The sequence below is a fragment of the Ochlerotatus camptorhynchus genome, unplaced genomic scaffold (genome assembly GCF_037179485.1).
Source record: "Ochlerotatus camptorhynchus isolate MF236.1 unplaced genomic scaffold, CSIRO-AGI_Acam_v1.1 ptg000404l, whole genome shotgun sequence".
In the NCBI taxonomy this organism is placed as follows: Eukaryota; Metazoa; Arthropoda; class Insecta; order Diptera; family Culicidae; genus Ochlerotatus; species Ochlerotatus camptorhynchus.
In genome coordinates, this window is record NW_027040890.1 from 2629926 (window position 1) to 2652830 (window position 22905).

General features: G+C 41.2%; 1 protein-coding gene across 3 annotated transcripts in view; it reads right to left on the reverse strand.

The window, feature by feature from the left end:
* LOC135710881 (protein FAM107B) overlaps window positions 1-22905 on the reverse strand; it is a 263826-nt gene that overhangs the window by 41767 nt on the left and 199154 nt on the right. For 2 of the 3 annotated variants that reach the window (XM_065233591.1, XM_065233592.1), the window contains exon 4: window positions 86-249. The exons of the other annotated variant lie outside the window; for it this stretch is intronic. In XM_065233591.1, the coding sequence (XP_065089663.1) occupies window positions 86-149 (64 nt within the window). In that variant the 5' untranslated portion in view covers window positions 150-249. The remainder of the gene's footprint in view (window positions 1-85; window positions 250-22905) is intronic. 3 annotated transcript variants of the gene reach the window in all.

The following is a 22905-nucleotide window of genomic DNA, read 5'->3' on the forward strand; positions in this document are numbered from 1 at the left end:
TGTGGTTTCGTTTTTACCTTTCTTACTAGGGAAAATTGTAATCAAGCATACGTAAAACCCTAGGCAAAAGGACATTGACCCAAACCTTGCTCGAAGAGTCTCATCTTCTCCCGAATGTTCTGGGACGGGTTGAGCTGTGGACGAAACATGGTCGTTTCCCAGCGAAAAGCTCCGACGACGGGTGTAGGTAATTCACGCGACGAGACGACAAGTGGCCATTTAATTGGAGACACATACAATGAGTGCCACCTTCAAAGCCAGAGTAACGAAGGAAATGAAGAAAAACAGAAATGAAACTTATTACTATGCGCAATTAGCTTATGACAGTAGATGTATGAGCGCGGTGCAAGAGAAAGATACAGACGACGACGTTGACGACGATGCAGGAAAAAAGCACAAGATTAGCGCATAAATTGGTTTCACTTTCCATTATGACCGACCGGCGAACTTGACTACACGGCGAATGAGAACGACTCAAATTTGAGTTTAGTTCACTCATAATCGCCAAAAGTGCAGGAACTCAGCGATGACTTAATTTGCCTCATGTTTTCCCAGGTTTTTCCAGGGAAAAATTCCCGAATTTGAGAAAAAGTAAAGATTGGATTCACTCAGTTGAATAAAATTTTCGTCAATTTCCTCATTTTCCGGCAGATTTTTTAGGTTTTCCACAGGAAACCATGGGACAAATTTTACTCATCGCTGAGTTCCTGCACTTTTGGCGATTATGAGTGAACTAAACTCAAATTTGAGTCGTTCTCATTCGCCGTGTAGCTAAGAAACGGCGTGTGCTGATGGCGGGTCGGTGGTCGCCGAAATTCGCCGTACTTAATCACGTTTGTTCAACCTTCCGTCACTTTCCCTGCGCACTTGCTGACACTGCCTGCTTTCGGTGGGTAAGGTAGTAATCGACCGCTCTCGTGATTCGGGTTGTGTTTTGTACAAAAAAAAGACACTTTTTCCTGCATTGATCTGCAGATAGTTGCAGCATTGCTCTACAGGAACGTAAAAAAATTCAATCATTTGCAGGTTTCAATGGCCGGTTTGATTTTCACTGTGGAAATCCCAGAATTGAAAATTTGTTGATGCTATATTATACAGCGTGAGGCTATTTGACGTGACACACAGTAAAACAGTCAATGCTTTAAGTTGGATATCTTGATCTTAAACTTCTACAATTCAATTCTAAATTCTACTATATACATACTTCACGAACGCACCAATTTCGACACATTATGTACAATCGTCCTGTTGAAAACACGTAATGTGCGGATAAGAGAAACGCTGTTTTGATTATGGACAAGGAAGATTATGATTCACGCGTCCGTGCCATGATCAGTACGAAGAGTACAAATTTAAGAATGGCAAGCTTAATGATCCGCTCAATGCGATGATCGTCTGATGGGAGAGGAAATTTCACGTCCCAACCCGACGACACACCAACCGAGAAAATGGCAACTTGTTTGGTGGATGAAATGAAGAAGTATCCCGTAACCCATGGGAAAAAAAATGGGAAAACATCTATACATCTGATTGAGCAGCTTGAATAAGGGTTTAAGTTGAGACGAGGTGAGATCCTGGTATCGTTTGATGTTCCAACCACCGACGATTTAAGAAGCCTGCGTCGACATTTGAAAGGTAATTGAGCGCCACACAATCACATTGCGACTTACCTTCTAGTGGTTGAGGTAGGGTAATTTACGTATTCTAGTCAATAGACTTAAGAGAATTCTCTGACGTTTGTGAAATGCACAAGCATTAGTGAAGAACTTGGGGTAAATTATAAGTATTTGTGCAAGAAAACCTTCGGATTCACCCAAAGTTCTGCACTAATACTTATGCAATTCACAAACGTCAGAGAAGTCGATATTAGCAACGTCCGTGCTTCTATCGGCTTTTTCTCATCGTAACGCACACATATGCAGTGTTTATTTGTTTACAGTCATCTGCTGCTCGGTCCATTCCAATCGATATATTTGCCCAAAACTATTTTAAAACGAAAGAGAGAAGGATTAGTAGTATTCATTTAAGTCCACTACATTAATTGCTTATCTTTGACAGAGGAGCGCATTTCGTCTACAATGTAACACTGAAGAAGTCTTCACATTGTAGACGAAATACGCGTAGCTGTCAAGGATAAGCAGTTAAGGTAGTGGAATCAAATCGAAATTAAAAATCCTTCTCTCTTCCTTTATACAGGAATTCCACTATAGAGATGGTCATATCTAGTTGTATCGATGCGGTATGTGAGAGCATGTTAGCGAAAATCCAAGGAATACATAAAAAATCGAAAATCTCATTTTGACCGATCTAATTTCATACATTTTGTAGGATGGTTAGAAAACAATTGCGTCGCAAAAATGTAATGGGATTGAAACTGAAAGTCTAAGGAGTGGTTTAAATACATTCAGCAAAGTATTTTGGTGAGAAAATTCAGTAAAATTAATCATTCAATTTTGGTTGCCGAAAACAGTCAATAACTGCGGGAGCCATCATTTACCCTACATATGTGTATGAATCAGAATGTGTTCACTTTCAGATGAAAATCCTACAAGCTCAGGGGGATAGCATGATTTCGCCTCTCTAGCGAACGTTTTCAAGAACGACTTTGGAAAAATATTTCCGACGAGTGTGGAGACGGTATGTAGACGATATGTTTGCTCCAGTAACGCCATTAGAACGAGATTTTTGTCCAATAAAATGTCGCTATAAAAACGTATGGGGGAAAAATGTCGTGACATTTTTTCCCAACATAATGTCCAAGACATTTACCAGCTCTGCTTAGAACGAAAAGCTGGCTGTGGATTTTCTCGCCGATGCTTTGCTCACCCCTTTCAATGAATGTAACGTCAACTTTCGAGTTGAAACGAAGCCTCATTATGGCTTTCAATCCCTTTCAGCGACACTTTCACTTGCTTTGCCAATTTGTTTAATGATGACCAGATCCACGCTAAATAGCAAAACCAAATTAAAAATAAATTGACTCGACCTTCTCCGATTTGCTAGAAGCTTTGCATATACAGTCAAGATTCCTATAGTACGGTTAATAGGGACCGCACTATAGGAACCGGCATTAACGAATACACGTAGCATATGGGATTAGAGCTAATTGGGGACAAACTCTTATTGTAGGGTAATTTGAAGAGATAACTTCCTGGTGTCTTCTGAAAAGTTATTAAACAGAATATTTGCCACCTTTTGGGAACATTTAGCATCCGGAACGTCAAGAGCCTGATCCTCCGGAAGACCCGGAACATCCGTAAAAGTGGTCAATTCATGAAACTAATCCTAGAGCTCCGCGGTTTTTTCGAAACCGCTCATAGACGTCTTATCAGAATGAATTCGGAGTTGTGACCTGAAAATGAACCCAGAGGACCACGGGATGGTCCACCGGAAGATCCGGAACATCCGTAAAAGTGGTCAATTCATGAATCTGATCCTAGAGCTCCGCGGTTTTTTCGAAACCACTCCTAGACATCTTATCAGAATGAATTCGAAATTGTGACTGGAATATGGATACTGGAGACCACGGGATGGTCCACCGGAAGATCCGGAACATCCGTAAAAGTGGTCAATTCATAAATCTGATCCTAGAGCTCCGCGGTTTTTTCGAAACCACTCCTAGACATCTTATCAGAATGAATTCGAAGTTGTGACTGGAATATGGACACTGGAGACCACGGGATGGTCCAACGGAAGATCCAGAACATCCGTAAAAGTGGTCAATTCATGAATCTGGTCCTAGAGCTCAGCAGATTTTTCGAAATCACTCCTAGACATCTTATCAGAATGAATTCGGAGTTGTGACTGGAATATGGACACTGGAGACCACGGGATGGTCCACCGGAAGATCCGGAACATCCGTAAAAGTGGTCAATTCATGAATCTGATCCTAGAGCTCAGCGGATTTTTCGAAATCAGTATTAGACATGTTATCAGAATGAATTTGAAATTGTGAGTGGAATATGGACACTGGAGACCACGGGATGGTCTACCGGAAGATCCGGAACATCCGTAAAAGTGGTCAATTCATGAATCTGATCCTAGAGCTCCGCTCCCGTGGTTAGATCCGACGTTTCGGCCTTGGGACTTGGCCTTCTTCAGGGGATCTACAAGTTTTATTTACAATTAATACATTGAACATTTAGCATTGTAACTCTAACATTATTTTTTACACAAAGACTCACATAAAGTTGTACCGTTTTTCGTTCAGCGTCTGAAGCTTCACGATCGGTTGTCATAGCTTTTTTTCTCGGTTCTCTTCCAAGATATCTGCAAACGTTGGAGTTAGTTTTTTGAAAGCTTAAAATACCTACAGCTTTTACCGCATTGGAGAGATAGATGCGTTGGTGGATATTCTGTGTTGTTTTCTTGCTACCTGGTTTTTTTTTTATATTACCACCTACTATGACACCAAAATGGACTCTGACATACATCGATACATGGTATAATACAGGAGAGCAAAATCGAGAGAGAGATACTATTTCTTATTCACTATTGTTGCTTGGGTATTGGTTTGTAAAAATGGGATAATCGTTGTTGGTGATGGGCTTCATTGGTTGTTGTGATGTTGTGAAACTGGAGATAGGGTTGACTCTGGTGGGGCTGCGGTAAAGGGATGTGGTAGTGGAGCTGGTGGAATTGGAGGTGGTGGAGGCGGTGGCGGTGGTGGTGGATGTGGGACATTCGTTTTGGTTTTGTGGCTCGACTACATTATTGTACGCAGAACTCCTGAATATATAGAACTTATACCTTCAACATCTGTCCTATAGTTTACGGTACGTGGTGTATTGTATATGTGGAAGCATTCTAACATTGGTAATCTTGACGCAATGAAGGATCTGTCCATAATTTTGGCTTGGTCCAGTACAAATCGGTGTTTGTATTTTATACAGTGATCGATTAGTGCTGTTTTGTTGCCTATCTCGATCATTGCTTGATCATTGTATGTGTGACCCGAATTTAGTAGGCCTTCAAGTTTGTTTACATTGGACTTGTGGCCACTTATTCGGGTTTTCAGCTTGTTCGTAGTCATACCTATATAGCATCCCTCACAGTTTCGACAGGGAATGTTGTATATGACGTTATTTTGCAGCAACGGCTCGACTGGATCCTTCACGTTTGTATATAGCATCTTGGCAGTGTGTATATTGCTGTTGGCAATTTTGATCGACGGATAGTCCTCTTGCAGACATCTGATAATGGAATTGCTCAGATTCGGAACGTATGGGAGAGATACATATTGTGTTGGTTGCTCCTGAGTATTTCGTGGTTCACTGTTGTTTCCAATGTTGTTAGTGTCATTGGTAAGGATAACACGGTTGACGATGCGATTGATCAGTGTTGTGGGATAGTCGTTTCGTCGAAGATGGAAGTGCACAATCTGCTTAACTCGTTGGTTATCCGGGCTCGATGTTAGTTTCTTAACACGTTTCGTAAAGTTCATGATTACGTTGACCTTTTGCTGCATCGGATGTAGAGAGTAGTAGTTGAGTAATCTCCCTGAGGCTATCGGTTTGCTGTACCATTCAGTTGATAGCGATTGGTCCATTTCTCTTGTAACGGTCATGTCCAAGAAGGGCAGCCGTCTGTTGTTTTCTTCTTCTACAGTGAACTGAAGATGTACATTGTAGTTGTTGAAGGCATCCAGTGTAGACTGAACTTTTTTCTGTGGTAGAACCAAGAAGAAGGCGTCCACATATTTCCTTAGGAATGGGATTGGAAATCCTAGATTTTGAATCACTGTCACTAACAATTTGTTGAGCACCATATCAGCCAGGATTGGCGACAGTGGGCTCCCCATGGCTGTACCGAATTTCTGTGCATAGTATTGAGACCGGAACATGAAAAAACTGTTGTCCAGGCAGAATGTCACAATTTCCAGGAACAGATATATGTTGATCCTGGCATGTTTCTTTATTTCAGACCACTCTTCTTTAATCGCTTGTACCACCAGGTCCTTGGGTACATTTGTAAAGAGAGACACAACATCAAACGAAACAATAATGTGATTCTCCGGGATTCTCATCTGTCGGATTTCTGTCGCAAACGTGAACGAGTCTCGAATGTTGTACTCACTGTGTATGGCGGATTGTAGGATGTTGCTGACGAATTTGGAAATTTCGTATGTGGGGCTAGTTATGTTCGGTACTACTGGTCTCAAAGGTAGGTCCGGTTTGTGGGCCACCCTATCTCCAGTTTCACAACATCACAACAACCAATGAAGCCCATCACCAACAACGATTATCCCATTTTTACAAACCAATACCCAAGCAACAATAGTGAATAAGAAATAGTATCTCTCTCTCGATTTTGCTCTCCTGTATTATACCATGTATCGATGTATGTCAGAGTCCATTTTGGTGTCATAGTAGGTGGTAATATAAAAAAAAAACCAGGTAGCAAGAAAACAACACAGAATATCCACCAACGCATCTATCTCTCCAATGCGGTAAAAGCTGTAGGTATTTTAAGCTTTCAAAAAATTAACTCTAACGTTTGCAGATATCTTGGAAGAGAACCGAGAAAAAAAGCTATGACAACCGATCGTGAAGCTTCAGACGCTGAACGAAAAACGGTACAACTTTATGTGAGTCTTTGTGTAAAAAATAATGTTAGAGTTACAATGCTAAATGTTCAATGTATTAATTGTAAATAAAACTTGTAGATCCCCTGAAGAAGGCCGAAACGTCGGACATAAAACATAGTAGCGTTTTGATTATCCGTTAGACTGAAAAGCCGTAATCCTTACAATAAATGTTTATAACGTTTGTGTGGTAATGTTTTAACCTCATGTATTCTGGTTTTTTTTTTTGGAAATGAACCTTACAAATAATTGGTTGTTAAGAACCATAACCATTCAAAATAGTTGTTTTCTCCATACATTTCTGGAAAGAAAACTAAATTAGAAACTTTTTACTTATGGTTTAAGAATTATAATGATAATGGTTATGTTAGCCAGTAAGGTCTATGGATGGTTTTGTATTGTCGTTCAACTTTACGTGGAATATATCGTGAATCGATAATCATAAATTTACAGGCAACCTATTCGCAATATATTCCACATAAAGTTGATCGATGTTACAAAACCATCAATGGACCATACTGACTACCATAACCATTATCATTAAAATCCTCAAACCATTCGAAAATGTATAGAGAAAACAACTATTTTGAATGGTAATGGTTCTTATCAGCCCATTATTTGTAAGGTTTATTTCTAAAAAAAAACATAATTCATAAGGTTAAAACTTTATCACACAAACGTTCATGTTAATTTCCATAACCATTTCAGTTAAAGTTACGGTCAATCAATGGTTCGCATTTATGCGGGGTTGATTCCAATTTTTAAACCTTTAGTTACTCAACTGGGTAACAAAGGTAAAACGTAAAAATATCCTAAATTCGCCTACATTGATTGGAACCACCAAAATTGCTTGAAGTCCAAGCCCCAATGTAAATTTGGGCGTTTTTAGGGCTTGACGTTTGTATGTTTGGCTTTTCAAGATGACTTTGGCCGTTTTTTTGCGTTTCAAGTTACTATTGTACCATTTTGATGTTGTGAAGATATTTCGAGGTTTTAGGATATGATTGGACTTTTGCGTTTGTTTTACTAATTTTTTCGCTATGTCGACATTTGATGGCCAGCCATTGTTTTACACGAGCTGTTTTACAATTTTGATGGGACTCGAGTTTTGTGCAACTTCTCAAAGTAGGTCACAATCAATGAAAGTGTAATAACAGCCAGGCATGGAAAATCATTTGCATTCATTTCGTGCATTCATTTACATTCATTTGCCTCTAACTTTTTTCTTCAACAGCATTCCGCAAAATGATGTATAGAGCTTTTGTAGGTTTTGTTATTAGCTACAATTTTTGTTAACTACTCAAATCCGTTTCTCTTATGCATGACGAACCAGAGCGAACAGAAGCCACTACTGTTTTTCAGTGAATGTATTTTACATTCACTGAAAAACAGTAACAAGTTCTGCCCGCTCTAGTTCGTGATGCATAAGAGATACAGATTTGAGTTATGAACAAAAGTTGTAGCTAATAACAAAACCTACAAAAGTTCTATAAATCATTTTGCGTAATGCTGTTGATGAAAAAAGTTAGAGGCAAATGAATGTAAATGAATGTATGAAATGAATGCAAATGATTTTCCATGCCTGATAACAGCAGCACTACAGTATGCACATCTTCGACAAGTACACCAGGAATAACAAGGAAAAACATCAGCAACGGTTTTTCATATTGTGTGTTTGATTTTATCGGTTCGAAAAAAGACATGTAATCAGCATAACTAAAAGTCATTAACCGAATAGAAAAAAAAGCAAGAATTTAACCGTAACTGACTGTCAAATTTAGAAAACACATTACTGTGTCTAATGCTGCTTTCTTATTAAAGAAATCTGTTCATACTGTACCGCGTGCTAGCATCATGGTTGAGAAAATAGCAGTGCCAAATAGAGAATCCGATTGTAATTATTCCAATATTATTCAAAATAATATTGTCGATATTATGACAATGTGCACATTTGCTACAGCTTCACATATCACTCGACGATTATGATTTCACTAATGTATTAAGTTCGGTGTAAACATCTCAGCATGTCTCTTTCGACAGTTAAATCAATACTAGAATGGTGCGCCATATTTGGGTCGTATTTATATCTGTTATCCTGCTTCCCTCGCATCCTGCTGGGAAACGTGTTGCTGTTGTTGTTATTTTCTTCATAGTTACGCGTAGACAACACGAAGGGGGAATTTCTCAATCGTTCCAGAATGATCAGAAAGGAAAAAAGAACGATTTCACAAGTACCGGAATGCAATGGACTCTGGAAGTTTCTAGATAGGTAGGTAGTTCTCTTTATTAAAGAGGCTTTCAGCTTAAAGGTGGTTCGAGCTGATTAGAAGTAAGTGACTAGATTTATTTGGCAAGGAAAATAAGCTTGTCAAATAAATAAATTCCTTATGATGGATTGTCTTGAGCTGATTATATCTACGCTGAATGTATTAGGCAACGGCTTTGCCATTATATGATGCCTTTTTTGACGTAGGACTACGTCTTTAATTTCTATACTGGGGGTCCGTTAAAACAAATCAAAATTCAGGCATGCAAGGAAAAATCCCAAACACGGACGCAACGATAAAGCGCACATCGAGCAAACGACACATTGCGCATGCTCACATGAGCGAGCAAGGATTGGGCGATCTTCAGAGCAAGAATCGATTCATAGATGAAATCGGTATCAAAGAATCGAGCTTTTCAGATCGATCTTTTGATTTTTTTACAATTCTAGATAGAGCTGGAATTAGGGCCTAACAGCTTTGTAAACAATGACTTCTCTCCATGATTTCTAGAAAGTCAAAGATCGCCCACGCAAATCAACATCGCCATCAGGTAGGGGAAGTCTTCCCCTACCCGATGGTTATATTAGTTTGAGTGGGCGTGCTTTGAATTCCTAGAAACCATCGAGAGAAGTCATTGTTTACAAAGCTGTTAGGCCCTAATTCCAGCTCTATCTAGAATTGCTTGTTTACGTTAGTACCCCAATAAATTCTTTACTTTGATCCGGATTCCTTTGACTCATAAATTTCATGTGTGATTCTGGATGGATTCTGTTAATGAGTGGTCACATAAAAATCATGTGGAATTTTACATGGAAATTCGTCAATAAAAATGTGTGGAATTCTATTAGTTTTATGTTCGTAAAATTTACTACGCAGTCTGTGGTGAGAGTAAATCGTATTTTTTTGTGTAAATGCACTTAAAAAATTAAACACATATTTTTTAAAGATCATTCATGGACAAAGAATCGATCCGAAAAATATGAAATCGGGATGAAAAAGATCGATCTTTCAAAGATCGATTCAAGATCGCCCAATTCTAGAGCGAGCTCAATGCTCGGTTTGTCGCTCACCATTTGACCAATGAAAGGAAGGGAGGAATAATAAAAACGCTTGTCAAATCGTTTTCTTCGTCATATGCTTTCCAGCAGCGGACGGTCAAGCGTCAGGCACGACACATATGAGTGGAACGCATCGCACTAATACGAAGACGACCAGACGACGACGAGAGCACCCACATCGACCGGAAGGAAAGGCTTCCCGCAATAGGCAAGCATGACTAGGCCACCATCATCCGGTCGGTATCCACTTGCACTGGTGTGACCACCATTTGAAAAACAACCGGCCCTTTTTAGGGCCACCAATTTAAAAACGGAAAGAGTTAAGAACTAAATGATCAACATATTTGTTCCGTCCACTAGCGGTCCTATGTCAAGCTTCCGTTAGTGTTAACTAAACTTAGTGTTCTTTGAGCACTTCCACAGTTGTTACTTGAGAGCTTTCTTAAACCATGGCTGGTAGTGCTGATGTGATATAATATTTATCTATTTCTATTTATTTATTTATTCGTCAATCAATCAAATCGTAGACTACATATTAACATTAAGACTTATGTTCTATGACTTCGCAGGGTTCTGAAATATATTTTTAATTCTGTTGACGGCATATTTAGGTCAATCATTTCACAATGATGATTATAAACAGTCATCATCTGATTTACCGGTCCAAATTTAGCGTAATTGGTCCGATGGCGATCTACTGCGAACAACTGTCGATTGCGTAATTGTCGGGAAGGTGCATACAAATTTAACCTTGACAATAGATCAGCTGAGTCAATGCGTTGCGAAATGATATTGTTCAATAAAGAAATCTTTGCGTAATCCCGACGTTCTTTCAATGTTTGAATGCTGATCAGCAAGCAACGTGCTTCATATGACGGGAGAGGAAAAGCCGTCCAACCTAACTTACGTAATGCATATAATAAAAATTGCTTTTGGATTGACTCTATTCGTTCTTCATGCTTTTTCATATAGGGTGACCAAACAACGCTACAATATTCTAAAATTGACCTCACATAAGCAACGTAAAGTGATTTAATTGTATAAGGATCTTTAAAGTGGAGACCGAAACGTTTTATAAAATTAAGCATATTGCCTGCTCTATGTATTATTGTGTTATAATGGTCCACAAATGTCAATTTAGAATCTAGAATAACACCTAAATCTCTTACATTTTCACATTTTTGAACATTTTCATTACCTAATGTAATACAAAGATTTTGTTTGTTTAGTTTTCTACTTTAGTGACTTTAGTGACTAAAAATATGGAAATGGTGACCAAATAATAATGTTTAAATAGTAAATAATTAACCAATAGTGACTTTTATATGGTGACTCAGAAAATCAAAAACGGTTTGATATTGAAATAAACTTAATTTTATTTCATGAAACTTAAAATTACATTTCAATAAATTCCTTTATGAAGAGCTTTGAGTGTGTTGGTTTATTTCCTTTGAATTTACACTCCGCAGGATATTAATGTTATTCTTTGTCAAATTGTGCCCCTTTGTAAATATATGTTCTGCAACCTTGGATTTAAAATTCATAATGAAGTCCTTTATCGATCTTTTTGTTAGACTTTTTTACCTCTGCGATGTGTTCCTCAAACCTTGTTTCCAAAGTCCTTTTCGTCTGACCAATGTAGATTTTATTGCAATCTGGACAAGAGAAATTGTAGACTCCGGCTTTTCCTAATACATTTATTGCATCTTTTGTTTATCCTAACAGTGACTTCAGCTGATTTGTCCTGCTGCTGATAACTAAATCTAGGCCAAAACTTCTGAACTTCAAAATCAATTACCAAATGTTTTTGTCGTTTTAAACCCTCAGTTACTGGTGTAAGAGTTGTCGAAATACGCCTAAAGTGATCCCTTGTTCTTTTGTCGATTACTGCTTGAATTGTTTTTTCTTGGTACCCATTAAGTCTAGCGTTTTCAAAAATGTGACCAATTCTCTTTGATTTGCCTGTATCGCTAAGAGCAAGAGTTTGCATCCTGTGGACCATCTGGTGAAAAGCGGCCATTTTGTGCTGGTGGGAATGGTTTGAAGTGCTTGGTATTACTCTCTTTGTGTTTGTTGGTTTCCTATAGATTTCGAAATTGAACGAAGACGTCTCCCTGATGATGAGAAGATCTAAGAAGGTGAGTTTGCCGTCTCGCTCTCTTCTTCTTGAGTAAATTTGATGTCCTTGTGAACGTTGCCTCCAAAGTATTTAATAAATCTTCCCTGATGCAAACTTGAAAAATATGATTTACTGTTTTTAGGAACGTAATTTCATTGGTATAACTCATTTCATCTGGACTTGAAAAATCGTCGGTCGTAGCTTGTTGTGATGTCAGGGGCACGGTAGCCTTAGAGCGGCCTTTTTTGCTTACTGAGCAGAAGACCGTGGGTTAAAACCCAAGTCCTTTTACATTACTGAATTGGAAGGGTCGACTCATTTGTCTTCCAGCCGTTCCAAAGATAGCAAGACTTATTCGCGTTAATATCAGAAACTACAATCGCATCACTTATCAAGGTGAATCCTGATCCAACAAGCCCAACAAACTAAGAAAATATCCGTCCTGTGACCTTTGTGGGGACGCAGAGGTAAACACGGTCCCCAAAACAACAAAGATCGCTCTAATATTCTTTCCCCACTTCAACCTGATTGCAGGGACGTGGCCGGTGCCGATATTGATCTTTAAAATTTGGAGTCACTGAAACTTGTACAATGAAAATGGAAGATCACTCTCAACCCCATTCAGTTTATTCATTGAGCAATTTCACTGGTTCTGATCAATCACGTAGTAGCAACCATTTGATATGTGCTGTCAGTCTAAGCTAATTTCCGATACATGTCGCGATATCTGATGGCCAATAAACGCAAAAACGATTTCCTTCGTTTAATTTGAAATTAGGTTAAGGCTGCGAATCCCACGTCCACTTCAACCAAATAACAGCTTCACCCAGTTTCGCAACATCCCAGACATAATCATATTCAAACATTGTACTTAAAATTGCACAACACCCAAGCCCAGCAATAAAACATCGAAACGTTTAACACTATCAAATTTGGCTGATCTATTCACCGTCCTCTAGCTTCCATTGACAGTGGGGTTAAGAGAGCTCTAGCCTCTCAACTACTACAGACTGATACGATCCAAAAGTTGTCTTGAACGATTCATGACGTGAGGGGAGCAGCAGTAGCGAACAAAAAAAAAATGAGCAATATGCTACATAGCTGATGGTGATGATGATCAAAAGTGGGTTGGTTGGTCACTTTGCTTTGCTCTCCACATATGAGAGCGGTTTGCATACTCGTCTACGTGCCTGATGCGTACAGCATATAGGTATTCAGCCACAGTCTGGTTTGCTTGTTTGTTATGCAAAACAGAAACACCCCGGACGGACATTGGACGTGGAGATGTTGCGCTGATGAATTGTAACATGCCGCATTGTGGAGTGCATTTTTTTCCTATCCACTGTCTGTGTTCGATTTCTTTTCGCTAGATTATGACCGAAAGTAGATCAGTCAATCAGATGACCGTTGGATTTTCCTTATTTTTCGATTTTTGTTTTCGGTTGCAGAACTTATTTTTGCTAGGAAGGCAGCTTTCGGTGAGGTTATTGACTCTGGCAGTATGTAATGCGCTTATCCGAGTTAGGCGTCTATGATCAAGCATTCAATTTTTCAATTTAACACTGCCATCCCGTTGAAAATGAAAAATAAAAATCAATTACAAAACCAATTATCATCACTAAATTCTGACTACCAGTCAACCTTCACTTTTCTGTCGAGCACTAATTGGCAGTTTTCAGCGTTCACTTTCACACCGTTAGAAGATGCATATAGAAACTGTTAGTTTACCGAATGATATCGCCGTTTGACGCTGGCAGTGTTTGGTACTGTTACAGCTTTCTGTCAATCCGGTGTCATGCTTTTGTCACGAAATGTATTGTAATTATTTAAGGTTTTACGCCTCATTAAACCGTTGAATGCTATGTGAGCTTTAAGAACTAATCTAAATTAAAACTTTTGCCCCACTCTACCTTATGGGATTTAAGCTGATTGGGACTAGTGTTGATAATTTTCATATCGTTCAGTTGAACGCGATCCAACGAAACCATTCCCAAGTCCCATGATTCAGATATCGGTTTGAAGTCTGAGCGGTCATAATCCATCAAAGTCCCAGAAATGTTTTACGGTTAATTAAAAAATCAAACACTACTAGGACAAACCCGATCGTTCTGAAACGATCTTTTTGCCGACTAGTAAAAAATGGGAGGCAGACCATACAAATTGTGTTAAAAAACGAGATCTAGGTAAAACATTTGTAATTTTGAATTTTGGTGTCAAGATCGATGACATGCAAGCTTCAAGAAAATTTATGTGAAGAGAGGGAAGCCAAAGTAGTTCTGAAAATGTCATAGCATATTTCTCAAAACTTCTTAGAAGCTCGTGAAATTCAGAAAAGTTTTACAAACATCTAAAAAATTTGGCAAACTTCACCGAAAATATACGAATTTAACAGAAATTCAGTGAACATCCAGAGAAAATGTAATCCAAGATTGCAGTTTGAGAAAAAAAACCTGCGGAATTAAAAGTAATTCTAAACACTTAAATAGACGATCTTAGAAATATAGGAAAAATACACAAACTTCAGCCAAGTCCTGCAAATTTCGAAGAACTTCCGTGAGCTTCAGACAAATTTAATAATATCAGCAACATCTGCAATAGCAACCAACCAACGGAAAAGAACAAACCGAAACTCAAACCCGGCATTGACCCTGACTTGCTCTCGCTCTCATCAGAGCACTCCGACGACCCTATGAACTAATACAATTCTCACTGCACCATTCAACCCCCAACAACCTACAATGCACCCCACAATCCCACCCACCCAAGATAATACGGTTCTTCAAAATGCGGAGTCACCCACTCATGTAGCCGATACAAACGACATCACCACGCCAACCAGCATGATAAAGAAAACGGCGGAAGCCTCGGGCAGCCGAGGCCTCGTCACTGCGGACGATACACCCCCACCGGAACTGGCAGACAACCTTCGGTACCCGAATGTTCTCCCTGTTACCGGGACGCACAAGGGTGGTATCACCCGTTCCCCGTCTAGACCTTGGGAAAAACGTGGCCCCGTTGGTGCAGAACCCGTACCCCCACCGGTACTAGCGGACAACCTTCGTTCCTCTTGGACTGACGGAGGAGGGACCGACAAGGGTAGGTATACCTATACCCCTGGAAGGACCATGGAAAGCTACGAAGACTATGTGAAGCAACTCACTCCTAGCGCAACACATAGGAAAAGGACTTCCTCCCACAACAACAATCAACCAGCCCCCTCACAAAGTGCGGAAAATAAATAATCCAGAAAGAAATCCCGGACTTTCGGCAACCCTGCCAGCGATAGACTCTCTTCATCTGCCTCGTTCTGGTGAAGCCTCACCCATCGGACCTCTCGAATCAACGACAAACCTGCCAGTGGTGGATTCCTCACCGGTACCTTCCTCTGGTGAGACTACACTCGCTAGGACTCCGCATCGTCTAGAAATCCCGAAAGTTGCAAGCGATGATAGAACCAGGCTTGCGCTGCAGTGTAATATAAATCGTTACATGAACAATCTCCCAGACCTTAAGCTCCTGGTACACGAAAACCCTCCTTTGGTTTTCGCTATTCAAGAGATCCATAGAACCAGCACCGAAAACTTAAATCGTACCTTACGGGGATCATATCACTGGGTATACCACTCCGTTGCAATTGGCATCCACACATCGTCATCTTTCTTCCCAATCCATACCGATCTTCCGATCGTGGCGGTTCGACTGGAAGCCCCTTTCCATCATCAGTATCTATGTATCCCGGACCTACAAAACAAACTGTTGGAGACGCTTAAGCAGATTGATGAACCTAGAATTATCCTTGGCGATGTCAACGGACATCATCTGGCATGGGGCAGTTCAAAGTGTGACTCCCGTGGTAAACTTCTGGCCGATATCGCTGAATCTCTTAAACTTATCATTCTCAACGATGGGTCAAGCACATACATCAGCGGTCAAAGGGAGTCCGCCATAGACATATCATTGGTAAGTTTAGACATTGTGAGTCAACTGCTCTGGCAAGTTCACCAAGATCCCATGGGCAGCGACCACCGACCAATTGACATCTTTCTGAACGACCATCCACCTGAAACATCGAGACGCCCAAGCAGGCGTTAGATGCACGTCTTGAAGAGGCGATGCCGGAGACAATCTCCGATTTTGTATCCATGATTAATCGCGCATCCAAATCATCAATACCACGAACGAGTTCTCATCCCGGACGTAGAGCCCTTCACTGGTGGACCACTGATACAAAAACTGCGGTCAAAGCCAAAAGAAAGGCTTTACGAGGTGCCAAACGGCTGCTCGAAGGACACCCCGGTAAGGAAGAAGCGACGGCCTCCAACAGGAAAAGTCGTAACGGTTGCCGACAAACGATCCGAGAAGCGAAGCGGAACAGTTGGCAGAACTTCCTAGAGAGCATCAACGCACACCAAACATCAGCGGAACTTTGGGGATATGTTGCAAAAGAAGAACCACAGGTATTGCCATCCGGGCAAACGGAACAGTCACTCGTGAGCAGACCATCCTCGCTTGGCACATACGATCAGCATTTTATCAGGCGGCACGGAGTCTCCAATCCTTAGCGCGACTGCAGATCCCGAGCGACCGTAGCGACCTTCAAATCAATCGCCCCTTTTCCCCAGTTGAACTTAACTATGCGCTATCGAAGGGAAAGGGGAAATCTGCTGGTCCTGACGGCCTCGGCTACCCAAGTCTACGAATCTGACTCAACGAATCTTTACCTAAAGAATGGAACCTTAGCCTAGTGGTGCCGATGCCCAAAAGCGATTGCAATCCAGTCGACCCCAGCAGCTACAGACCAATTTCCTTAACATGTTGCACCAGTAAAATCATCGAAAGAATGGTAAATCGGAGACTGATTCAATTCTTGGAGGACAACGGCCACCTTGACCATCGGCAGCATGCCTTCAGTCCCAGCCATGGGACAGAAACCTACTTAGCCACATAGGGACAGCAACTAAATGACGTCAAAGAGCAAGGGGAACACACAGAAATCGCAACACTCGACCTGTCGAAGGCCTACAATCGTACCTGGACACCGAACATCATCAAACAACTACAGGAGTGGGGTCTATCGGGACATATCTTGGCTTTCGTCCGCAACTTCCACGACAACCGGACCTTCGAAGTATGTATTGGAGCTCACAAGTCAAAAATTTTCCGAGAAGAAACGGGGGTTCCTCGAGGCTCAGTCATCGCCGTTACTCTTTTTTTGATAGCAATGAACGGGGTTTTCCGTAACCTACCGAAGGATATATACACTTTCGTCTACGCCAACGACATTGTCCTCGTCACCGTGGGCAGAACACCGAAGGCCTTGAGACGGAAGCTTAAAGCGGCGGTGAATGCTGTAGTAAGATGGGCCAGCTCAACCGGATTTCAACTCTCCGCGGAAAAAAGCGCCGTAACGCACATCTGCAGTTCTAATCACCGTACCATCCCCAGCACGATCACTATCAACGGTAAAACAGTACCTTTCCGGAAGGCAATTAAGATTCTCGGCGTACGCATTGACAGGCCCCTTACCTTCAAAAATCATTTCCTGGAGGTCAAAGAGAACTGTGAAACGCGAATAAATTTACTAAAGACGCTCTCCAAAGAGCATCGCAGCAACAATCGAGATGTAAGACTGCGAGTCGCAAAAGCCATCATCCACAGCAGGCTCCTCTATGGAATTGAGCTTACCTGCAACGCTTCAAATCATCTAACTACAACGTCGGTCCAATATACAACAGCTCACTTCGAATTATCTCTGGACTTCTGCCATCTACACCCGCCATTTCCACCTGTATTGAAGTCGATCGAGAAGTTCATTCGTGATCTGGTGAATTGCGGATCGTGATCTGGTGAATTCCAGCGTTGCTGGCAGAAAAGTCAACGCAAATTGGACCGATTGATGCTAGTCAATAATAATGACTGGGTCGAAGTTTTTCAAGGACCCTCTTCTTCATCCGGTATCACCAACAAGCGACCAGCAAAAGAGTTCGACGCAAGTTGTGATCGTAGCAAACGTCGTAAGACCTAACTTCTGCGCAGGAGCAATAGTTCAGGTGAGCTACTTTTTGCTGCAAAAATGAGTTTAAGAGCCGAGGGAAACACCAGTTTCAAGGTTTTTAAAAGGTTTTGAGGAAAATGTGAGCACGTTGGTAGCAAAAGGGCATAGAGAGCTTCTTTTGATTCTCATCGTGGGGTTGCGATGGATCATCCGGAATTCCAGAATATAAACAATAATTCTCTAATTCCGATTCAATCGTTAGTCAAGATTTGCTTCAAGGGATGTTATAATATGGGACAACCCGAGAGCGTCATCAATGCGCTATTGTAGGCCAGTTTTTCTCCAGTTCAAAGGGGAAACTGCAAATACGATTCGAGAGGAACATGAAAGAATGACCACCGAGATTAACAACTTATCGGAATTCCTATATTTACTGGTGGGATTGAACTGAAAATTAAGTATAATCTTTCGATGACTATGGTGAACGGGAAGGTGGTGAACGTAATTACAAACACATCATGTGCACATAGATGTTATCTCTGCGGAGCAACCTCGGCGGCATTTAATGGCATTCATAACATGAAGCCAAGAAATATTCAAGTAGAATGGCTCCAGTATGACATAAGTTCGCTTCATTGCTGGATCCGAACATTTGAATGCATCCTACATAATTCCATATAGGCTCGACTTCATGAAATGTTGCAAAACGGGTCATGAGGCTGAATTCACAGCAACAAAGTTGCGCATTCAGCAAGAGTTTCTTGACAAGATGGACCTTTATATCGATAAACCTTGTACGAATTGTGGAAACAGAAATGATGGCAACACTGCGCGTTGGCTTTTGCGAACGCTGATATTTGCAGAGATGCTCAAAGCTGACCCATGCTATCCTCACATATGTTGCATCAGCTATTCGTCAATATCTGGGACACCGCGACTTTTCCGGCCGACTGGATGCAGGGCATCTTGGTAAAAGTCCCCAAGAAGGGGGATCCAACTGTATGCGACAGCTGGCGAGGCATCATGTTACTGTGTATTGTTCTCAAAGTTCTGTGTAAAGTTATCCTCAGATCGACGCGACTCTCCGACGACAGCAGGCAGGATTCCGTGCTGGAAGATCCTGTGTGGACCATATTGTCACGCTCCGCATCATTTTGGAGCAGGTCAATGAGTTCCAAGAGTCCCTGTACTTGGTATTCATTGACTACGAAAAAGCTTTCGACCGACTAAACCACGAAAACTTGTGGGGCGCTCTGAGACGCAAGGGAGTCCCTGAGAGTGTTGCACAACGGAGCTTTGTCTTACCCGATTCGGGTAATCGCGGGTGTGAGGCAAGGATGTATATTATAACCGCTACTGTTCCTCATCGTAATCGACGAGATCATGGTTGGAGCTGTTGACAGTGTACCGAACCGTGGGTTGCTGTGGCAGCCTATTACCATGGAGCATCTCAACGACTTCGATTTGGCTGATGATGTTGCGTTATTAGCACAACGGTGCTCTGACATGCAGAGTAAGCTCGACGACCTTGTGGAACGCTCCTCTGAAGCAGGTCTAACCATCAACGTCAACAAGACCAAATCGTTGGATGTCAACACGGAAAACCGTTCCAATTTCACGGTAGCTGGGCAGGCAGTGGAGAAAGTCGAAAGCTTCCAATATCTTCCGTACCTGGTGGCCCCACAATTGGATCTCAAATTCCGAGCTTCAGCGTTTGTGCCATCAGAAGCCGATAGAGACAGAAATTCGTGAACGGAAGTGGAGGTGGGTCGGCCACACACTACGACGGAGCGGAAACGAAATCTGCAAGCAAGCACTGGACTGGAATCCAGCAGGACATCGCAGCAGAGGCAGACCCAGAGGCTCGTGGCGGCGGAGCCTAAACAGTAAAATTAAGAACGTTGACCGAAATTTGACTTGGGCACAGGTCAAGGCCAAAGCTAGTAATCGCCCAGGATGGAAATCTTTTACAAAGGCCCTTTGCACCCCTAAAGGTGTGCAGGATCGGTAAGTAAAAGTAAGCTGATATTTCCGCAGCTATTACAGGTATCGACGAAGAATTGATAAAACGGTTGCAAACAGTATTAATTGCCATCTCATCCTGTGAAGAAATCGACAAGCATAAATTCGAAAGCTTTGCCTACGAAACAGCGCAGCTATATGTGTCTTTGTATGGATAGTACCGAATACCAAAAACACTGCATAAAGTTCTGAAGCCTGGGCATGAAATCATCGATAAAGCTATGCTTCCGATTGGTCGAATGTCTAAAGAAGCACAGGAACACATGAATAAGAAGATACGCCGATTGAGAAAGGATCATGCCCGTAAATTTTCCCGGGTGGCAACTTTGGAAGATTTATTTAACGGCTTACTAGTTTTGTCGGATCCCATAATTTCAGGGTATCGAAAGGAAACAGAACGAAAGCACGATTTACCAGTTTTTACAATCATATTTTTACAATCCTCTCAATAACCGTCAAAGTCAAAAGAGAACTTTTTCATTACTCATCAAGAATGATACATAATCTGTACATTAACTCATTTAAATAGGGAGGAGTTTCTCTATGTAAAAGGTAAAACAAATGTATCATCTTGGTACCTTAAATAATTTGTTTAAAGCAATATTTCCTTTAAAAAATATTAAAAGTAAATAATACTATAAACCGTATAAAGGTTTAGGTTTCTGATGCAAAAATCGGATTCAGCACCCCAAATTACCCTTAGATGATATTTACAGCATATTTCAATCATCCTAACATTTTTGTCCAGCTTTTGTATGGAGTGGATCCATATAGTGCGGCGTTTTGATATGCAAAATATGTTCAACGACCTTGCCAAACGCTCTTCCTAGCTGAACCCCCGTCATTGTATTACTTTTCACACAAGAAATACCCGCGCTCATCCCTTACTAAATGCATCGCCCCAATGTTTTTTTTTTCAAAATCCAGTTGCACCAGAAGTGCAAAGTGTCATTTTTCCATTCAGAATGTAATTTTCCCAAGATGGAAATTCAACTCACACATTAATTTTCGTAAAGGGGACTCGGGCGTTCCACCCATAATTGATCGTGAAGTAATGCATTTCTCTTCTTCATTTGAATAACAATGTACCTGCATAGGTCTTCCAACAACAGCCATAAATCGCTTACTCATAAGCAATTATTGAAATTATGAACACTAGTAGTCTCACATCATTCCACCATTCAAACTTAAGGTAAGAAGTGACACGCCACCTAGCTGTCCGGGGTTGGTGCTTCAGACGTAAACCGCACGACACCAGTTGTCCATATCCAGAGCATTAACATATCCACTTCGGAGCGTGTTTTGACTACCAAATGGGTTGATGAATACAAAACCAAAAAGATTGCAATAGACGAGCTGCTCCTTCTGTTCAATGTTGACAGTCAGTTCGGTATTGTTCGCGGTAACAAATGCACATAGCCACTCGCAACTCCAATGCCAATGTATTGAAATATGCACGATTCTCATTTGGTATTCCGAATTGAGAATCGATGTCAACAATTATAATTTCTCCCCATAGCCTTTTCATAGCGCGGCTCATTCGAATGTCATATCAAACGGGTGTGTTATCATTTGAAGAAATATCCGAAAACAATAGCTCGTTTTACATTGAATATACTTTCACGATCGTGTTATTAATAATTCATTCTTTACCTACATCGAACGGAATGATTTAAATTGCCTGAAGTCGACGGGAAAGATTGAATAATGTTCAAACCATGGGATCATGGGATGATCTAATTTACCATAAAATAAAATAAATCCCACAAAGATGCCATCGTCAAACACTGTCAAGGCCAAACTGCCTATAAAAGGTGGATCACTGAAAGTTTCTTCTCTAAGCTGACACAATGCGAGGTTGATGATCCATCAACATTGGCGCCACCGACTATCAACCATCATCGGTATGGGCCATAAAACGAGCTGACACACAATTGTCACTCTTTTCAACCAATTGACTGGTGTCTCTTCAGCAGTTCGACTCGAGAGCCCCCACCCTGGCTGGCTGGTGGTCCAACACTTGCCGGTAGAAATTATGTCGTTGCTGTCGTAATCGGTTGCTTGCAACTGTCATCTCGGCTTCCTCCTTGGTCGTGTCGTTTCATCGTTTGTCAACTAGGTATGTACGCCGGCCCCCGTTTCCATTGCCTTCGTTACCTTCTTTTCAATAGCGTCGCCGCTTTTCGCTTTCAAGGTATCATTCGCGCTAGTGTATGAAAATTGCCTTTAAATACTCAAGAGTTATGTCACACTGCTGGAGACAGCCAGCAAAAAGCGACAGAAATCATTGCTTCAAAGGCAGAAACTGCACGAGTCAGAAAGCTGCAATGGAATGAAATGAAGACTGCAATTGGATGTTTGCCACGGAAAATAGGCTGCTGCAGTTCGTGCAACAGTGTAATCCAATTATGTGAATTTTCTCATAACAAGCCGAAAGCGGCTGGGATTTCGTTAGAATCGAACCTTGAACCTCTCAAACGAGTACGGAACGGCAGCTCTGTCTGTAGGATTCAAACTGTGAAAGCTTTCATAATTTTTGAACACAAACTGAACAAATGAGTTGAGATGAATCAGTTGCAAAGCATCATCATAACCATCATCATGAACATCATCATCATAATCCGTCGGAGTGTAATCGTCCCATTTCAATTTTCAATTGATCCAGCAGTTGGCAGTGTAGAGGCAGAAGCTTGAAATTAAATTTTACCCGTGCTCGTCTTTTTGATTCAATTTCCGGCCCAATGCTCATCGGGCTGGAATGCTTCCGATGAACTGCCAGCGCCCGTTTTCGTTTAACCTGTTCCGATTGAATGTAGCGCCATCAACAGAGCATTAGGCTGCAAGCAGGTTTATGAGTGGAT